At 44.2% G+C, this 17,738-nt stretch overlaps 1 protein-coding gene across 3 annotated transcripts in view; it reads left to right on the plus strand.

The window, feature by feature from the left end:
- RAB44 (RAB44, member RAS oncogene family) overlaps positions 1-17,738 on the plus strand; it is a 353,899-nt gene that overhangs the window by 318,023 nt on the left and 18,138 nt on the right. For all 3 annotated transcript variants that reach the window (XM_069633561.1, XM_069633560.1, XM_069633562.1), the window contains exon 15: positions 10,524-10,600. In XM_069633561.1, the coding sequence (XP_069489662.1) occupies positions 10,524-10,600 (77 nt within the window). The remainder of the gene's footprint in view (positions 1-10,523; positions 10,601-17,738) is intronic.

Raw genomic sequence — 17,738 nt, forward strand, 5'->3', positions numbered from 1 at the left:
GGTGGTTTTGCTCATCTCTGAGAGTATCAATTTGTGCCTTAAGGTCGATCAGGTATGTCTCAGTTCTATGTTGGGGTCTGAAGCCAGACTGACGGACTCCCAGGAGGTGCTTTGTTCCAGGTATTGCTGTATTTGAAGGTAGGCTACCTTGTCTAAGATTTTGAGTAGGAATGGGACGGTGGTGATGGGTCGGTAGTTGATAGGTATGGAGGGATCTAAAGATTGTTTTTTGAGTAATGGGAGAACCCAAGACTCTTTGAGCTTGATGGGGATGATGCTCTTAGAGAAGGAAGAGTTCATACGTTTGGTAATGAAGGGTGAAAGATGTCTAGCTGCATCTTTTATGATTTGCGAGGGGCACTGTTCACCCTGGCAGTTGGATGGTTTCAGCGTGATAATTACTTTTTCGACCTCAAGGGTGGTAACTTTCGAGAAGCTGAAATGGTGGCAAGGTTTGGGTGTGGGCTTAGGGGTGGAGGGGTGGGGTTAGTGGTGGTGGTGGAGGGAAGTTCTTCATTTTTGTTAGCTATCTTGGCTTGTAAGGTGGCCACTTTATTTGAAAGAGCGTTTTGTATGCTGGTGCACCAGGGTTTGTCTTTTACGCAGGTGTCAGGGATTGGGATGGGTGTTTCAAGTTCTTTAAGGATGGTAAACTGTTCTTTTATATTAGAGTTAGATTGGGCTATTCTCTGGTTGTCTTGTTTGACCAAGATTATTTCTTTCTTGTAGATAGTGGATGCTTTGATGAGGTTAGTATTGTTGGTCTCTGTGGGTGATTGTCTCCATGTTTGTTCGCTCTTACGTTTTTCAAGTCGGAGTAGTTTAAGGTGTGGTGAGAACCATGTGTTCAGGTGTCTTTTAGGTTTACTTTTTCTTAGTTTCCGTGGTGTGATAGAATCGAGTGCTGAGGTCATTATTTTGTAGTATTCGTTAACTAGAGTGAAGGGGTCAGTTGGGTTGTCCACTAGGGAGTTCAGATTGGGGAGGATTAGGGGGTACAAGCTTTTCAGCAGTAATATTCTTTTTGTTTCTGGTTGGTATAAAGGGGGCTAGTGGGTTGTTATGGGAGGTCAGAGTAGTGGCCTCGAGGGAGAAGGTGATGAGATGATGGTCTGACCATAGCTGGGGGGAGATGGTATTGAAAGCAGCATTGCACTTATGGTCTCCCACCCAGTCAAGGGTCCTACCTTTATTGCGTGTGGGGAGGGTTTTTTTTGGTTGAACCCTAGTTCAGCCAGGGTGTCGGCTATGAGTGTGGCATGTTGGTCTTTAGGGTCTTTGAACCCCAGGTTGAACTCGCCTAGGAGGATGCTCTCGGATGTATTTTTTTAGTTTATCGGCAAGGATAGCTGTGAGGTCTTTTTCAAATGATCCTAGGGGACCGGGCGGTCTGTAGAGCAGATGGATGGTGAGGGTTTGGGTGCTGGCGATAGGCATTTTGGCTGTGAGTGATTCACAGGAGTCAAATTCATCAGTTGGGGTGAGTCTTGGGTGAAGGTTGGTTTTGGCAATGATGGCAAGGCCTGCGCCTTGGGATTCCGTTCTGTCAGCTCTGAGGATAGTGAAGTCATCTGGGACAGCTAGGGTAAGGGCGGGGCCTGCGGCTGTATGGAGCCAAGATTCCATTATGGCCAGAAAATCCAGTTTTCTGACTGAATGAGGTTTGCTATCTCTGTGGCGTGGGCTACTATTGACTGGGCATTTATAAGGGCACCTCTCATATCTGGTGTGATGGATATGGGGGCTATTGCTAGGGGGATAGGATAGCTAGGGATGTGGTTAGGGGGAGCTGTGTGAGGATTGTTCATGCAAGTGTCGTTGGGAATCTTTGTTGGTGTTGCAGTGGGTAGAGGGAGTTTACTAGTTCTTATGTTGGATTGTGTTAGGGAGTGGATGGGTGGGTCGTATAGCCTTAGAAGCCTAGCGCATAGTCTAAGGTTTCTAGTAGTGGGGTAGCATGGGTTGATGAAGTTAGGCTGGATGGGCATGTTGTTATGGGTAGATGCCATAGTGTTAGGTAATGTTGTAGTAGTGGTAGTTGTATGAGGGATGGGGAAGCTTGTGACGTAGAGTAGGTGAAGGATTGTCCTTAGTAGGATTGAGTAGATAGCTGGTAGGTACATAGTGTGTGTGTGGTATGTGGTGATGTGTGTGCAATAGCAGTCTGAGGGCAGGTGTGTACATGCGATGCAAGATAGTTGCAGCTAGAATAGAAGGAGTTGAGCAGGCTGCATCGGGTTTCAGGAGGCTGGCAACTGAATGGGCAGGAGGTGTGGTGCAGTTGGGCCAGACTGATGATAGGGGAGGGTGGGTGAGCTAGTCGTATGATCTGTTGGACTCGTGCACGTGGAGTAGTGCAGGTGGTGGTGGTATAGGCGTTTGGCTAGTCCGGCACAGAAATAAATAAATCACAAATTACGGCATGTAATGCAAGGCACTATGGTAGAAGCGGTAGTCAAAACAATGCGTGCATTCAATGTGCAAATTTAGGAGATTTTCAAAAACTCCTCAACATACCCAAGACCTATTCATTTATATGAATGTGGTTTACAATAGTTGTGAGTAAACATTAAATCCTGCTTCGGCAAACCATGTCCTCCTCCCTCACTATTGCCTCACACCCCCTGTCTTTGGATTGTGGAATGTGTGATGCAAGAACCAAGATCAGGCATCCTTGGCCAGTCCCCCCCACCCCCATATTTCGCGGTCCTTAACCTCTAGCTCATGTGTATATTTTCCCTGAAAGCCACCTCTCTTCACAGTTTCTGCTTCTCATGCATTTGTTGCACTTCCTCAGCCCGCCACATGTTGTTGTACTCCTCGTCAAAGGCTCTTGGGTCAAGATCAGTAAATTGAGGTTCTTCACAGACCTGTTTGGATGTCCTCTCCCAGGCACTGCCAATACGTCTGAGGTAAACCTTAAAGGCTTCCCATAATGCTTCACGCATGTAAACAGACCCTATTTGAAGTCTACCTGGAGCATTATTTGGAAGACCATATCTGAAAATGCCTTTCAACTCTAGTGGCGAATTGTAGGCCTGTTCCCTAGACAGGTTCATGATACAAGCGTGGGTTGGTGTGAAAGTTTGTACTGCCGAAATGTGCATTTCAATGTGGTTTGCAAGAAGCTCTGACATTGGCAACCTGCATTCTATTCGAGCTGAGGTGTCATGAACCGAGGAGTAGTAAGAATATTCATTAGTAGTACCATTGCGGCATTAGTACCATAGCATTAATATTATTATAGGCATATCAAATGATCATTCTCTTTCTGTTCCTTTTTCTTAGGTTCGTTTTTTCCCCACTGTATCTTAATGCAACTCTGTATCTAAACCCAGGCCCTCTGCTAAGAAGCACATGGCATTCTCATGTTCCATTGTACTATTTAGGAACAAAGCTTATTTGAATCTATACGATTACTGCAACCCCCATCACTGCGACCCCGAAATTGCCTACTTATTTTTTATTTCAACCCCCATTACACCACATATATATGTGAGGGGAGACCCCCCCTGCAGCCCCCCATTCTTGTATTATATACAATTTACACCTCCACACATATATATGTGGTGTAAAAAAAAATTAAAATTAAAAAAAAACTCGACATTTTCGGAGGTCGCAGTGATGGGGGCGCAGTAATGGTATAACCCCCTCGACAAGGTAGACATTCCTATAGAGATCCGCAATGTACAACTTCCTAAGAAATTCCACATGGTACACATTCCTATGGAGCCCAAAAGGTACACATTCCATGAAATTCCACAGGATACACATTTCTATGCAGCTCCACCAGATAGACATCCCTGTAGCGGTCCGTAATGTACACATTCCTATGCAGTTCCACCCACAAGTTATCCTTCTTTCTGTAGTGCCTGCGTACATGTTTGAAATACAGATCTGTTGAAACGAGGTACAGATCTTTCTTTAATTCCCTGGTTCATTGGCTCCATGCTCAGTCCCCTATCACCACTCAGTTGTAGTGTCGAGGATGGGGGCGGGGCGGAGGTGGGACCGCCTTCATTTAAATCCATTCAAGATAGAGTTGAACTCCTTTCTTGCATCCCTGCTATCACCTTGAACACCTCTGTCTATTCCATCCAGTTACTAATCTCTTTATACTTCTTGCTCAAAAGAGTGGATTTCAGTCTAGTCAATATCTCACATATTGAGAACAGATTTTAGCAATTCCCCACCATTTAGTACAAATAACATAAATAATTGGCCCTTTTCACATGTTCTTTCTAAACTATTTCTGTTCACTTTCATATTTTCTCACCTCCAAATGTGCAGTTTATTCTGCCCTCTCTTATGTATAGTCTAGCGTACCCTTCTTATAATTAAAAAAAATCATCTGTATTTTAGAAATTTTAATTTTGTTATTTGCATTGTTCTCATATAGGTCTACATCTACTCCACATCATCCACAATTTCACTAAATCAGAACTAAAATGATCATTGCTCCACCTCTGCGGGTTCCTTCTGCGTGCCACATCCTGCCATTCTCCTCTTACACAGTGTAATCTCTGGTATGATGTAACCGCCCACCCGGTTATCCACTCCACTCACTATAAATCACTTTATAGCCGCACTAACCCTCCCTTGCAGTCACAACTCAGACCCCTGTCCAAATACGTGTATATAAATATATAAGCATTTTGTGTCACGCAATATGTTTTGCCATTTCCAAATCCCAGGTAGAACATTTTGGATAAATATATGTTTTGTAAAGGGGGGTGAAATAAAAAAAAAAGTCAGCAATTTTCGGGTCGCAGTAATCGTATAGATTATACCATTACTGCGGCCTCATCAATGCGACCTCTGAAAATGTCGACTTTTTTTTAACTTCGACCTCCTTTAGAGCACATATATATGGTGGGGTAATGGTATTTAATGCTAGTAAGGGAGGCTGCGGAGGTCTCACTGCATATATATGTTGTGTAAGTGGGGTCAAAATAAAAAAAAGTCAGCAATTTCGGGGTTGCAGTGACGGGGGTCGCAGTAATCCGATAGATTCTTGTGGAGTACCATATACATGTGTATCTTTTGGAATTGCATGGAATGTGTGCATTGTGGAACTCCATAGGAAAGTGTAGTTTGTGAGGACAGGGAGTTTTTCCAGAACAGTGAAAGCATGCTGGTGAAGTAGTAGAAAGTGAAACCAACCTTGGACAGTTCTACTGTCTCCGGGTGAAGGCTGGGGATGAAGAGCGTCACATTAGATAGATCTTGTAGTTTTCATTGGCAGTCCTTAAGGGTTACAGGTTCCAGGTTGATTTGACATTTCGAGGGATTAACTGCACAGGAATTAATATACAGATACTTCAAGACCTAAGTTTAAGGGCATGTAACGGTAGGTGCAGCGGTGATAAACCAGGAAGGGACACGGTTTAGCGGTTTGAATGCTCCACCCGGATTGATTAGATCTTGGTTTTGAAAGGTGATTGGGAAGTTGTGGAGGACTTTACCATTATTGATCATAGGGATAGTGACCACAAACCTTTCTCGCTAAAAATAAGATTAAAAGCCAAGCCATGGAATGCAACTGTGTCGTCTGTACCGATCAGGATATCTGGGAATGCGCAACGGGTTGTCATATGGCACCGAATAGGGATGGCTGCGTCAAAACATGCCATGTATCAAACAATATTACCTAATGTCGAGAGTATGTGTAGCAGCAATCTCAGTGATAGCGAGGTCCTGGTTAAATTTGAACATCTGATTACAGATCTCGTCCCCTGTTTACCAGACCAGTCAATGAGTTAAAGCAGAGAGGAGCAGGAAAGACTGACTTGTTTGATAGGGTTCCATGTGTTAATATCCCTGCAAAAATATCGCCATACAATAATGGTGCCATATTTTTTGCGGCCTTATTAACCCATTAAACCTGCGGGACACACCCCTGAAACCCCCGTATTATTTTAAAGGGAGCAGGCCACAGCCCTGCAAGCCCTGCTTCCATTTACCCCAAAAATGATCTCCACTAATAATATTGTTCCCGACGATCACATATATGGCGATATTATTGGTGGGGATAATATTACCTGATACCTTTGATAGCGAGTGCAGGCTGGCAAAGTAAGATCTAATGCATTATCTCGCAATACAAGGGAAAGTAAATAAGGAGGAGCTACGCTCCAATAGAAGTGACTCTAAAAACAAAAGAAAGGAAGGAAAAGAAGAATATTATAAAACCAAATGGGATGACCTTAAGGAGGCAAGTACCAAAAGAGACTGAAAGGTATTCTGGACACTAGTCTCCGATACAAAAGAAACAAAAGACAACAGATTCCATTGCCATATTCCTGCAGAGAATGACTTTCCCAATTTGGCATTTTGTACAAAGTGGATGTTGATAATGAGTGTATTAACAATGAGGGATTGTGCAAGACAGGTTTAGAGAGAACCATTCGTCGCAGACCTCAGATTATTATTACATTGGCAGCGGTAGAAAGTGAATTACTGAGTTCTGTGGCCCAGAAAGCCCCAGGTCTGATAGAATGCTGGCTGATCTGCACAAGGATGAGCCTGATATCTGGGCTCCTATATGACTGAAATTGCTTCAAGCAGTGCTCAATCTTAATAAGGTCCCTGACTCCTGGATCAGTGCTGAAATAATGCCCATAATATACAAAAAAGATGGGAGAGAAAAACCTGGTAACTATAGGCCTATTTCACTACTCGATGCTACGGGAAACCTATTTGCAAAGGTAGTATTAAAGCAGTTACCGGATTGGTTGTCCTCCAATAACCTTATTTCCTGTTCTCTTCAGGCTGGTTTCCAGTAGAGGTTCACTAATGTTGACCAATGCTTCCGTTTGTCTACTGTCTTACAGAAGCATACTGTATTGAAGAGAATGCAGGTCTTTGCAGTCTTTCTGGACCTACAGACGGCTTTTAACAGCGCACCTAGAGCCCAGTTATGGCAAACAATTGGTAACAGTTATTTTGCAACTTTAACAATACAGCGGTGGTGAGGTGGGGTTTGGCAGGTGAAAGCACTGTACAGTTTGGGGTCGACAGAGGCGTGCAGCAATGCTGTGTCCTTGCCCCTCTCCTGTTCTGCCTATACATTCTTGAAGTCATCCTGGATTTGGTGGCAGAATGCCCGTGGGGGAAGGCTTGATCCACCAAAGCTCGGTGCTGACATCTTTCCGGCATTCTTTTTTGCTGATGACGCTGCATTGTTGGCTACATCACCTATGGGGACCAGCCGCTGCCTGGAATGTTTTGTCTCCAAATGCCCTCAACTAGGCGTAACCCTCAATAAGAGTAAGACAAACAAAATGGTGTTTAGACCAGTGAGATCAAAGTCCTGTGTATGCTCCATATAGGTCAATGGGATTTACCTGTCACAAGTAAATTATTACGATTACCTTGGAGTATGATCTACCTATACTGGGGCTTGAGTAGATCAGTCTAAAAAATCACAGATTATTTTTTAACTAAATAGTGGTGGTTTAAGAAAAATGTGTGTAGACCATGGAGAGAGAGCTGTATCCACATGCCATTAACATTTACACGATTCTCTGCCATACTTTATGGAGCTGGATTATGAGGCCACACCAGCTGTTTGAAACTTGGGGTAGCCTAGAACAAGTTTTTACAAATGCTCCTTAGACTACCAAGATGTTTTCCTAATGCCGTTTTACTGGTGGACTGTGGTTTAATGTCAATTGTTTTCGAGCTAGCATTGAAACCAGTAGTTTATTGGATAAGACTCTGGGTGACTCCGGAGGTTGGGAAGTAGCGGGAGGCCTATATTGACTTACTCAACCACCTTGGAGGATGATCACTCCAATGGACAAACCACGTAAGGCTGCAGTTAAATACAGCGGGCCAAGACGATATGTAACAGAACCCGCAGAATTTAACTAGGTGCTCAAAAAAGGTTGTTAAGCGTGATATCCAGGAACACCTTATACGTTCGTGCCTACACTGGAAAACAGGGCTTGATTACTGGTCCTTGAAAACTGAACACAGTGTTGGTAAATATTTGGATCTAATAACTCCGGCCTATGCATGAACTTTATTTATGGAATTCAGGACTGGAACACTTAAGGTTGCAACTTTCACCCACAGTTGGACAATGTACAATTCTGAAATGTGTCCGACATGTGGTTTATGTCCAGAGTTGGTTACTCATTTTTCGCTGCTTTGTCAGAGTTATAATGATTTGAGAAGATTGTACCTGCTTCCACTGTTTAAGAAAGTTTGTGTTAGTAATGCAGCGAAAGCTTTAAAACTATGTCAAGCGACTGGCTGGTTTAGCAGGAAACTCTTGGTAGTCAATTGAATAATTTCTTGGATTTGTATGGGATAGTACATTTACGGCAACTAAAAAATGTCACCCATTGCTAGAACTGCGCCTTTGTGCAGGTCAAAAATACTGAGCCCCATTATTGCAACTACAGGGGGCGGGGGCTGTGTGGGCGTCCCCTGCTTCCATTAGATGGAAGTAGGGGACACTTAAAAAAAAGAAAAGTGAAGAAAAAAACGCACCCTGTGGCGCCAGTTTTGACCCGCGTTAGTGGGTGAGAACTGACACTGCAGGGATACCGGAGAGACGGCAGCACACTTCTAATGCGTGCCACTGGCACTATAAGTCAGAATGGGGAGGTGTGTAGGGGGATACTACCCACAGTGATCTATGTGATCACTGCACCGCACCATAATGGGAGTCGGCAAAATGTAAGTCGACATTATGGGCGGACATTATGGGCAGTGCAGTGATTACATAGATCCCATTTTTATAACCTACCTTACTGTTTTACCTATGGGACCTCATTACGACCCTGGCGCTAAGTGTTTAACGGCGCCGTACAAGGCTGCGGCGCCGTTAAACACTTAGCGCCTTACTACGAGGTACCTTTGCGGGACCCGACCTTAACGGCTGGTCTACGCAATTTGCGGTACCGTACTTAGCGCCTTCCCCATTCCTATAGAGGCCTATGGGGCGAAAATGGGAATGGGGAAGGGCCATGGTTCAATGGGGAATTACCGCCCCGCCAACCTTGGAATGGGGTGGTAATTCCCCATTGAACCATGGCGGACCCGTTACAACACCGGCACCAACCATGGTGCTAATAGCGCTATGGCTTAGCGCCGGTGTTGTAATGAGGGCCATGGTATCTGCTTTTATGTATGAAGTAGAGATCCTGGATGTAACATATGTATTGAATAACTATGTATTTGAATTGTGTCTGCTAAAGGCAAAATTGACAAATAAAGCAAAAAATGGAAATGGGAATTAATGTAGCCCCTTCAATGCTTGGAGACCATGGTCCTCAATGCAAGGCCGGTGGTAACTCGCTGGTGCTACCTGCGGGTTGCTGCTGACCTCGTAACACCGTTATGCTGCCTGAGATCCAGGTGCCACTGGGACTTTACACGTCCCGGCGGCCGGGATGTCAGGCGGCGGAAACTGTAAGTCCCCCACGGGAATAGGGCCACGGAAGCACAGGCACCGTTGCTAACAGTGCCGGTGCTTCCGTGAAAACCATGCCTGCAGGGGCCGGGGCTCCTGGCAGATCAGACCTGCTGGGAGCACCAGCCCATGCAGGCATTCTCGTAGTCTGGTGGTCCGGAAAGGGTGCCGGTACATTGCTACCAGCACCCTTATTTCTGGACCGGCAGGCTTGTAATGAGGTCGCAAGTGGAAAGGTCTGAGTGAAGCAAGGGCCCTTTAACAAAGTCTCCTATGCATTTAACAGCTTGACCCTTACACAGCCCATATTACCAAGGGCATGTTTTCTGAAGGCCAGAAAGTTTCCAGGCACTAGGAGAATAATCATGTTTCTGTCACTCTAAAAAACAGAAAGATAGCCTCTATGGAATCACAAAATAAAAAAAAAAACAATATGACCGTTGTGGAAATAGACATGAATAGGATCAACAAGAGCCATGGCAGATGAGAGCCACAGCCTTTAACTTAAAAAGGTAAGGCCTTGATTCCCGCAGATGTCTCAGAATGCGCCAGCGTAGCAGCCTAGCAGCCGTAATGGTATTACCCAAATTGACCTTTTACAATTGACCTTTTGTCCTAATTAACCTAATTATATAGGTCCTAATTGACCTTCTGCACAATTGACCTTTATATTATTTTAGGTATTTTATGTATGTATAGGGTTAGTTTTGGATTATAAATAATATAAGGGGATTGGGTGGGGGAGTTGCAGGGGTTTTTGGATTGGGTGGGGGGTTGCGGGGCATTTACCCCCTGCATATATGTCCTAATTGACCTTTTAAATTAGGTCAATTCTCCCGAGGCCAATTCTCCTGAGGTCAATTGTGAAAAGGTCAATTAGTATACATCCACCGCAACTGCCTACATTCCATGCCACCTGACTGTCTCTGCGGCACCTCCCAGGAGCTACAGGTCATGATTTTCCATCTGTTATCTAGTCATAAAATTAAAACATTACCAAACTAGAAGGGTTTCATACAATGCACTTTCAGTTTAGGCATCTAAGTGTTCCATAGAAAGACCCTAAACAGAAACGCATGTGTTTTCTATCCTCTTGCAGAGGCACCGGCTCCTGTTTCGTGAATGCAGTGCTGTGGCCGACATCAACGTCTCACAATCCATCATTCGCTTGGCACGGTAAGAGTAGATGGTCTAGCTTCAGCTAGAATGCAACATTTCCTTCTGTCTGTCCAGAATTTCATATGGTGCCTCCGCCCCATACACATTTAATCCATGCAAATGCAGGATAACGCTTCATTGCAATAGTGCCATCTATTTGAGATCAGACCTCTCAATGTGTATATTTCCAAACCCTGCATTTAGTGGACGTTACGTTCTTTCACTCCCATTTTTCCACATTCTTTTTAATAGTCCTTCTTGAACCTTGACTCTACTCCCAATTTCCATCCTATCATCTGTCCTCTACTATCTTTCCAAGCTTCTCGATCATCGGTTCTTATTATTTGGATTGCATCTATGCTTTCTTCTTTCCCGGTCTGGTTTTTGATCTACTCAGTTGAGTGAATTTGTTCTTCACTTTGTCACAAATTCCTTTTTCACTTCTTCTTTTTAATATCCCCGACCTATTCTATGCACTCGATGCAGACTTCTTCCTTCTCTCTCTTTCTATCTTTGTATTTAGACCTTAGCACATAATTGTTTACTAAACTCTCAAACTATTTCTATTTTTATTCTTTGGCTGACAAAACTTTTTTTGTAATTGTAATTGGTTATTTATAATGTGTTTAATACCCAGAGGTTTCTAAGCGCGGACCCGGGGATCGAACCTGTGTTGCTCTGTGTCGTCTTGTTGCCCCTGAGCTATCCTCCCAAGTACTTCTGCCATACTAGTAGCCTACTGAATAATATTTCATTTTGGGCCATTCCTGCCCTTTTTACGCTGGTGAACCTCAGCCCATCCTCTCTTTTTCATCCTCCGCTAGTCTACCTCATAATTCTATCTCTGGCTGCCTATCTTAAATTCACCCTTTGATAACAGAAGACTCTCTTAATTTTAACTCCATTTAAACTCTTTAAAAATGGATATCTGTTAATCCCTCTTAATCCCTGCTTCCCTTCACTCTGTTGCTATCTTTGGCCATCCCATTCCTTTAGTTTCTTTCCCTTGTCTTTCCTCTCTCATGCACTGATCCTAACTTTGGATCATCAATTGTCAACCTCTCTGCACATATGTAGTCTGTTTCTAGATTGTATATTTAATAACTTTGCAACACTCACACCATCTCACCTTTAACTTTTCAAGGAACTAAACGTCTCACGCCAACTCTTGTACTATATCTCTTGTTTCACTGCTTTACTCTTTCATTTTGTCTTCATTTAAATGCTCCACTGCGTGGACAATAGTCTTCAATCTGGTGCACATCGTCAATTAAAACATCCTCCCTCATTAGCCACATCTCTTGCATAACTTGCCTCATACGCTTTCCCATTCAAACAAGCCAAGTGGTGACTATTTGAGGGCTTTCTTTTTCCCCCTTCTCTTGCACAAGTATATATAGTAGTGTCCTGTAATCTCACCAGCTTTGCTTCCTCCAGCTTTTTGCACTAAATGCTGCCCATCCCTTGCAGTGCTTTTCTACCAGACTCAGAGGGGGCACCTGTTAATGTCACTATCTCTGTTTCCTCCACCTTTTTTTTGCCAAACAGAGACTACCTTCACATCCTCCAGCCATTCGCTCCAAACAATGACTGCTTAAGGGCTTGTTTTACCCTTCTCTTGCAGTGCCCTTCTGCCATGATCAGCTTCTCCTCCACCTGCTTTCTACACCAAATGGTGACTATTAAGAGCTTGCTTTTCCCCCTCCCCTTTAGCGTTCTTCCATAAAGCACAGACGAGTGTATCAGGTGGCCAGCCACGCCTCCTCTACTTTTCACACCAAATGTGTCTAGCTTTTCTCGCTTCAGCTTTTATCACTAAATGGTTACTCCTCAAGGGCTTTGATTTCACCCCACCTTGCAGTGATCTTCCGTCAGGCCCAGAGGAGTGTCCCTTGTCATATGACCAAGTCTGCCTCCTCCAGCCCAGCAGCCGATCAGGAGCCACCTGCTCTTCATTATATCCAGTCTTCCCTATGCGTCCTCATCGTTGGAATTCTTAGATAAGTATGATGACAAGGACACTGTATGTTTGTGCTTGTTAGGTCCTGAATTAGGCAAAGGGCTGGAAGCCCGGCCCCTCCAACGTAATTCAGACATTACAATGTATCTCCTTCATCCACCCCTGCCATCTCTTCTGAGTACAAATGTTCACAAACGCTGTCCATGCACTGCATGTCCTCTCAGTCTCACTCACAACACCCCTTCTTCACCATCCTGCCTCTCTCGCAATTTAATGCTCATTAATGAGGATGTGTACTCGGATGTCCCACATGCTGCTGACATCACCAATCTCACCACAACATACAGACTTGTTCCCATTTTTATCACAGAAACCTGGATTTCCCCCTCCTCCAGCAATATCATTGATATTCTCATCCAACTCAGACAGAGCATCCAATGTGTTGACCGCACATGGAAGTTAGGGGGAGGAGTGACAGGTATACACAAATCAGACTGATCCTGCGCCACGGTCGGTCAAACAGCAACAAACTCCTTATAGCTTCTCACATTATGCCTTCCAATAGAGTACAAAGAACTGCCACTTCCATCTGATCTAGCCACCACCTCACAGGTGTGGGTCATTCCTTGGTGACATTTGCAATCTCATCATTTCAGCAACAATCACAAACTCTAGAAACATATTCCTTAGTAATCTCAATTTGCCAGGTACCAAGGCCACTAAAAGCACCAAGAATGCTCTCCTCTGCTGCAAGGATTCACAGGACATTAAAAAAATGTACTGAATCCCACCCACATCAGAAGAAACATACTAAACCTCTTCTTCACAGCCTCCCATCTCATACAATGCCCTAATCCTTTCCAACCTGACTGGAAAGACCACACCACCATCCTCATCCTCTTTACACATGCCCTCCCATGCCAACAAGAAACATTGTAAGCCCACCATGTCTTCTAGTCGTTCATTTGAGGACTTCCCATATAAGATCTAGAACACAAACTGGCAACTCTGATCAACCCCAACTCCATGAACTGAGATGCTCTCTTATCAACTCACAAGCAAATCATAACAGTACTGGGTGACGCACATATCCTCATGTCCCCATTGCATTAGTGTTAAACCTTCCCCCGCCGGAACACGGAAGAACTAATCAACAGTAAGTTTGCCAATGCTGCTGTAGAATGCAGAGGAACAAAGTCTGCCTCACCCTCAAGGCAGCCAACAGTTTGGGCTGGTGCCTCTTAACTGAAGCCAAAACTGTATAAAACTCATCAGCTATCTCAGTGGCTGCTAACAGGAGGAAAGGTCTCTTCATGTCAGTCAAACAATGTCCAAACCCTCTGCCCAATATGGTAATACCTGAGTCTAGATGAAAGTGCAACTCTATGAAGCATGTTTTCATCAAGAAGGTAGGTATCATACAGCAAACTTTCAATACGACAAAATTCTTGCCTCCTCTCTTAAATTTATTTTAATTCTTATAACGCGCTGCATGCCCGTGGGCCTCAGCGCACACAGAAACACAGACATAAACAAGACGACAAAGAGAAAGGTAGGTTTTTATGGCTTGAATTGGAGGTAGTTTTGGATCTGTCGTAGCCCAGCCGGCAGGGCATTCCAGAGTAGAGGCCCCTGAACGTCAAGCGCAGTGCTTCCAAATCTTGCAGTCTTAAATCTGGGGGAAGCAAGGACTGTGGCAGAGGAGGAACGAAGATTTCTTCCATTACTCTTGATGTTAATGCGTTCAGACAAGTAGATGGGGCTGCTGAGAGAGAGACAATTATGTGTCGTAGTGAGCATTTTGTGTGTAATGCAATGTTTAACTGGAAGCCAATGAAGCTTCTTCCTGAAGATGGAGAAATGGGAGCGATGAGATTGATTGAAAATGGCCCGCACAGCATTGTTCTGGGCCACTTCTAAGGACTGAATATTTGCGGCAGTAGTGCCACACAATAGGCTGTTGCAATAGTCTAGTCTGGAGTTTATCAACGCCGTGGATAGAAGTGCACAGTTTTCGGTTGTTAGAAATGGATGGATGTGATTGATTCGCTTATTGATCAGTCCGCAGCTGGACCTGATATGAGAGACATGCGACTTCATGGATAATTTGTCATATTAGACAACTCCCAGAGTCTTTACCTACCTCTGGACAGCGATGATGCTGCCTGCAATTGGGAAATTGGAGTAGTCAGTATCTAGTTTGCTCTGGGTGTTCTTGGAGGATACTATCATTAGTTTGGTTTTGTTATTGTTTAAGGCTAGAGAGTTACAAGCCATCCAATCCTGGATGGCTTTGTAGATGTTATTGATGGCATCAACATAATTTCTGTAGTGACCACTGAGCTGGATGACCAGCTGTGTGTCGTCTGCGTAGTTAGTATACTAAACACCTAGTTTCTTTAAGAGGTCCAGAAGAGGGCAAACGTACAGATTAAAAAGTAATGGCGATAGGCAGGAGCCTTGTGGGACACCACAGGTTTGAGAGATAGGAGTGGAGTGATGACTACCTACACTAACCCTAACCATGCGAGGGCCCAAGAAGGAGGCGATCCATTTAGATGCCATCGAGGAACAGTTTGCGACCTTTCCGAGTCTTGTCACTAGTAAGCTGTGCTCTACCAGATCAAAGGCTGCGGAGAGGTCAAGAAGCATCAGTAGTGCAGCTTGATTCTTGTCAGCAATGCCCGTCAGGGTGGACTTAAGGTCGAGCATGGCTGTTTCAGTTCCGTGCCGAGCCCTAAATCCTGACTGTCGAGTGCCGAGGATCTTGTGTTTTTCAACATGAGCCTGGAGTTATTTGTATGCCAATTTGTCCAGTATCTTCAATATAAAAGGCACATTGGTTATTGGCCTATAATTATACTTGTTGGTAGGGTCTAGATTTTCTTTTTTCAGCAAGGGTGTTATGCAGGCGGATTTGAGAGCATCTGGTACCACACCTTCATCAAAAGATACATTTATCAACTTAGTGATGCAAGGTACCAGCAAGTCAGTCGATTCTTTGAAAATGTTCGTGGGACAGTCGTCACCAGGGCAGGAAGTAGTTTTAAGATCTTGTATAACGTTGAGCACTTCCTTTTCAGAATAGTGGGAAAAGGAGAATTGGGGTATTCTTTCTTGAGTGTTGTTAAGATGTTTGATATTTTCTGTGGGTAGTGGTTGTGCTACATTGCTAAGGGATTTATTGATTCTTTCTTTACGGGAGTCGATTTTCGAAAGGGAAGCATCATGGATGTCTTGGCACCATTTAGAGTCTTTAGTTATGTTATGAGAAGGTGGAGGATGATCCTGAAAATCAGTTCAGATTTTAAACACTTCACCGACATTGGATTTAGCGTTTATAATTCTTTTATTGTAGTGTGTGGCTTTGGCATTAGTGCTAAGTTTCTTTTATTCATGCGTGGATTTTTTGTAGGCATCTAGTGTGTTGTTGTTAGGGTCCTTTCTCCAGGATCATTCAAGAGCCCTTTTGTTTTGTCTGGCCCTAACAATATCGTCTGAGGACCAGGTGTTTTTAGTACCTTCAGACTTGATAGATTTCCTTTTCATGGGCGCTCGTTCATTCACAGCTTCTTTGATAGAGTGAGTCAAGTGGTTAACTAAGGCGAAGAGTCCGCAAAGTTAAATATAGGTTATAGCTGGGATGCTACTAGGGATGAGAATTTAGAGGATGTAATATTTTTCATATTACGAGTCAATTTAGGCAAGCGCGGATATGTGTTAAGTTTAGGTGGAGGACCTGATAGTGAGAGTTATGCCTGGATAAGAGAGAGATCAGACCATATTCATGGTGTAGCCAAAATGTCAGAAATAGTAGCATTTTGTGAGATAAGCTAGTCAAGTGTGTGTCCACTTTTTGTGTGTGTGAGTTTTAATCCACTGAGTTAGTCCAATAGAGGTGATTGAGTCCTCTAGACTGAGTCCTGTTCTGTCAAGTTGGTCGTTGGCCCAGTAGTTAAGATCGCCCATGAAGATAAAAGGGCTTTTACTTTTACCAATTTGTGTTATAAGATCGATAAGTTGTTCTTCGAAAAGGGGCATGTCCTTGGGTGGCCGATAGATGGTGAGAGGGGATGTCTTAATTTTAACCCACAGAGATTCACAGCCATCAGGTGAATTGTGTGGTAGTATGTGACAATTTAGGCTGGATTTGCACAGGAGTGCCAATCCGCCACCTTTGCCCTGAGAGCGATCTGCTCTAAAGAGAGTGTATTCATCTGGGTTTGAGGGGGTTGCTTGAGTAGGCAAGTTGGAATTTAGCCATGTTCCAGTTATACCCAAAAAGTCAGGGTTGCAATCATTGACATGGTCTGCAATTTCAACGCCATGTTTATAGAAAGATCGAGTGTTGAGCAAGGAAAGAGACAGTACCAACAGAGGCGCGATGTTAGAAGCAGTTTCACTGTTTGCGCACACGGTTTTTTCTAAGCACATGGTTAAAAATAATAATAATAATTTGGCATTTATATAGCGCTACGAACCCTCAGGTATCTGAGCGCTGCTTATTATTACCCACGGTGTGTGGTGCTCATTTATCGACCTCGGAAGGATGAAACGCTGAGTTTGGCGCTGCCGGGATTCGAACCTGCGTTCGCAGGCTCTGCACTGATGCCAAAGCGAGCGCTCTACTCGCTGTGCCACTTGACCGGTTAAATATAGTGCACACCCCTCACTTAGTCCACTGAAAGTATGTGAGTGGCGGACTTACTAGTGAAGTTGTTTGACGTACAATCAAGGTTTTCTGTAGAGCGCGGGAGCCTAGCAGGGAGTAGGGGCCAGCGAGCTGGCGAGCTGCCGCGATGACCGGTGAAGACCGGCACGTCCCAGAAGCGCCTGGACTTCCTATTTATCCACTAGGATTGTGGGTAATGTAGTTCATGCACACCTTTCACAACATACACTTGTGAGAGTTCTTGCTCTCCTAGCAATAAAACACACACAAAATTTTCAATAAACAATTAAATGCGCCGCTGTCGGGCAAAGAGAAAATACTTAGGGATTACCTACAGTCGATCCCACAGCGCAAAACACAAACCTAGACCACCTTCACTCCCCTCAACCCCAGGAATGTGCTGGCACCCGTGTGTCACTTAAACTAAGCGTATGCATAGGTAATGTTCTCTCTGCTATTATCCTAAAGTAGATCAAGTGGGCCAGCCTCACTGCTCACATCGAAATAGTAAACATCTCAAGCCT

Source organism: Ambystoma mexicanum, chromosome 13 (genome assembly GCF_040938575.1).
Source record: "Ambystoma mexicanum isolate Mex_15411 chromosome 13, UKY_AmexF1_1, whole genome shotgun sequence".
Taxonomy (NCBI): Eukaryota; Metazoa; Chordata; class Amphibia; order Caudata; family Ambystomatidae; genus Ambystoma; species Ambystoma mexicanum.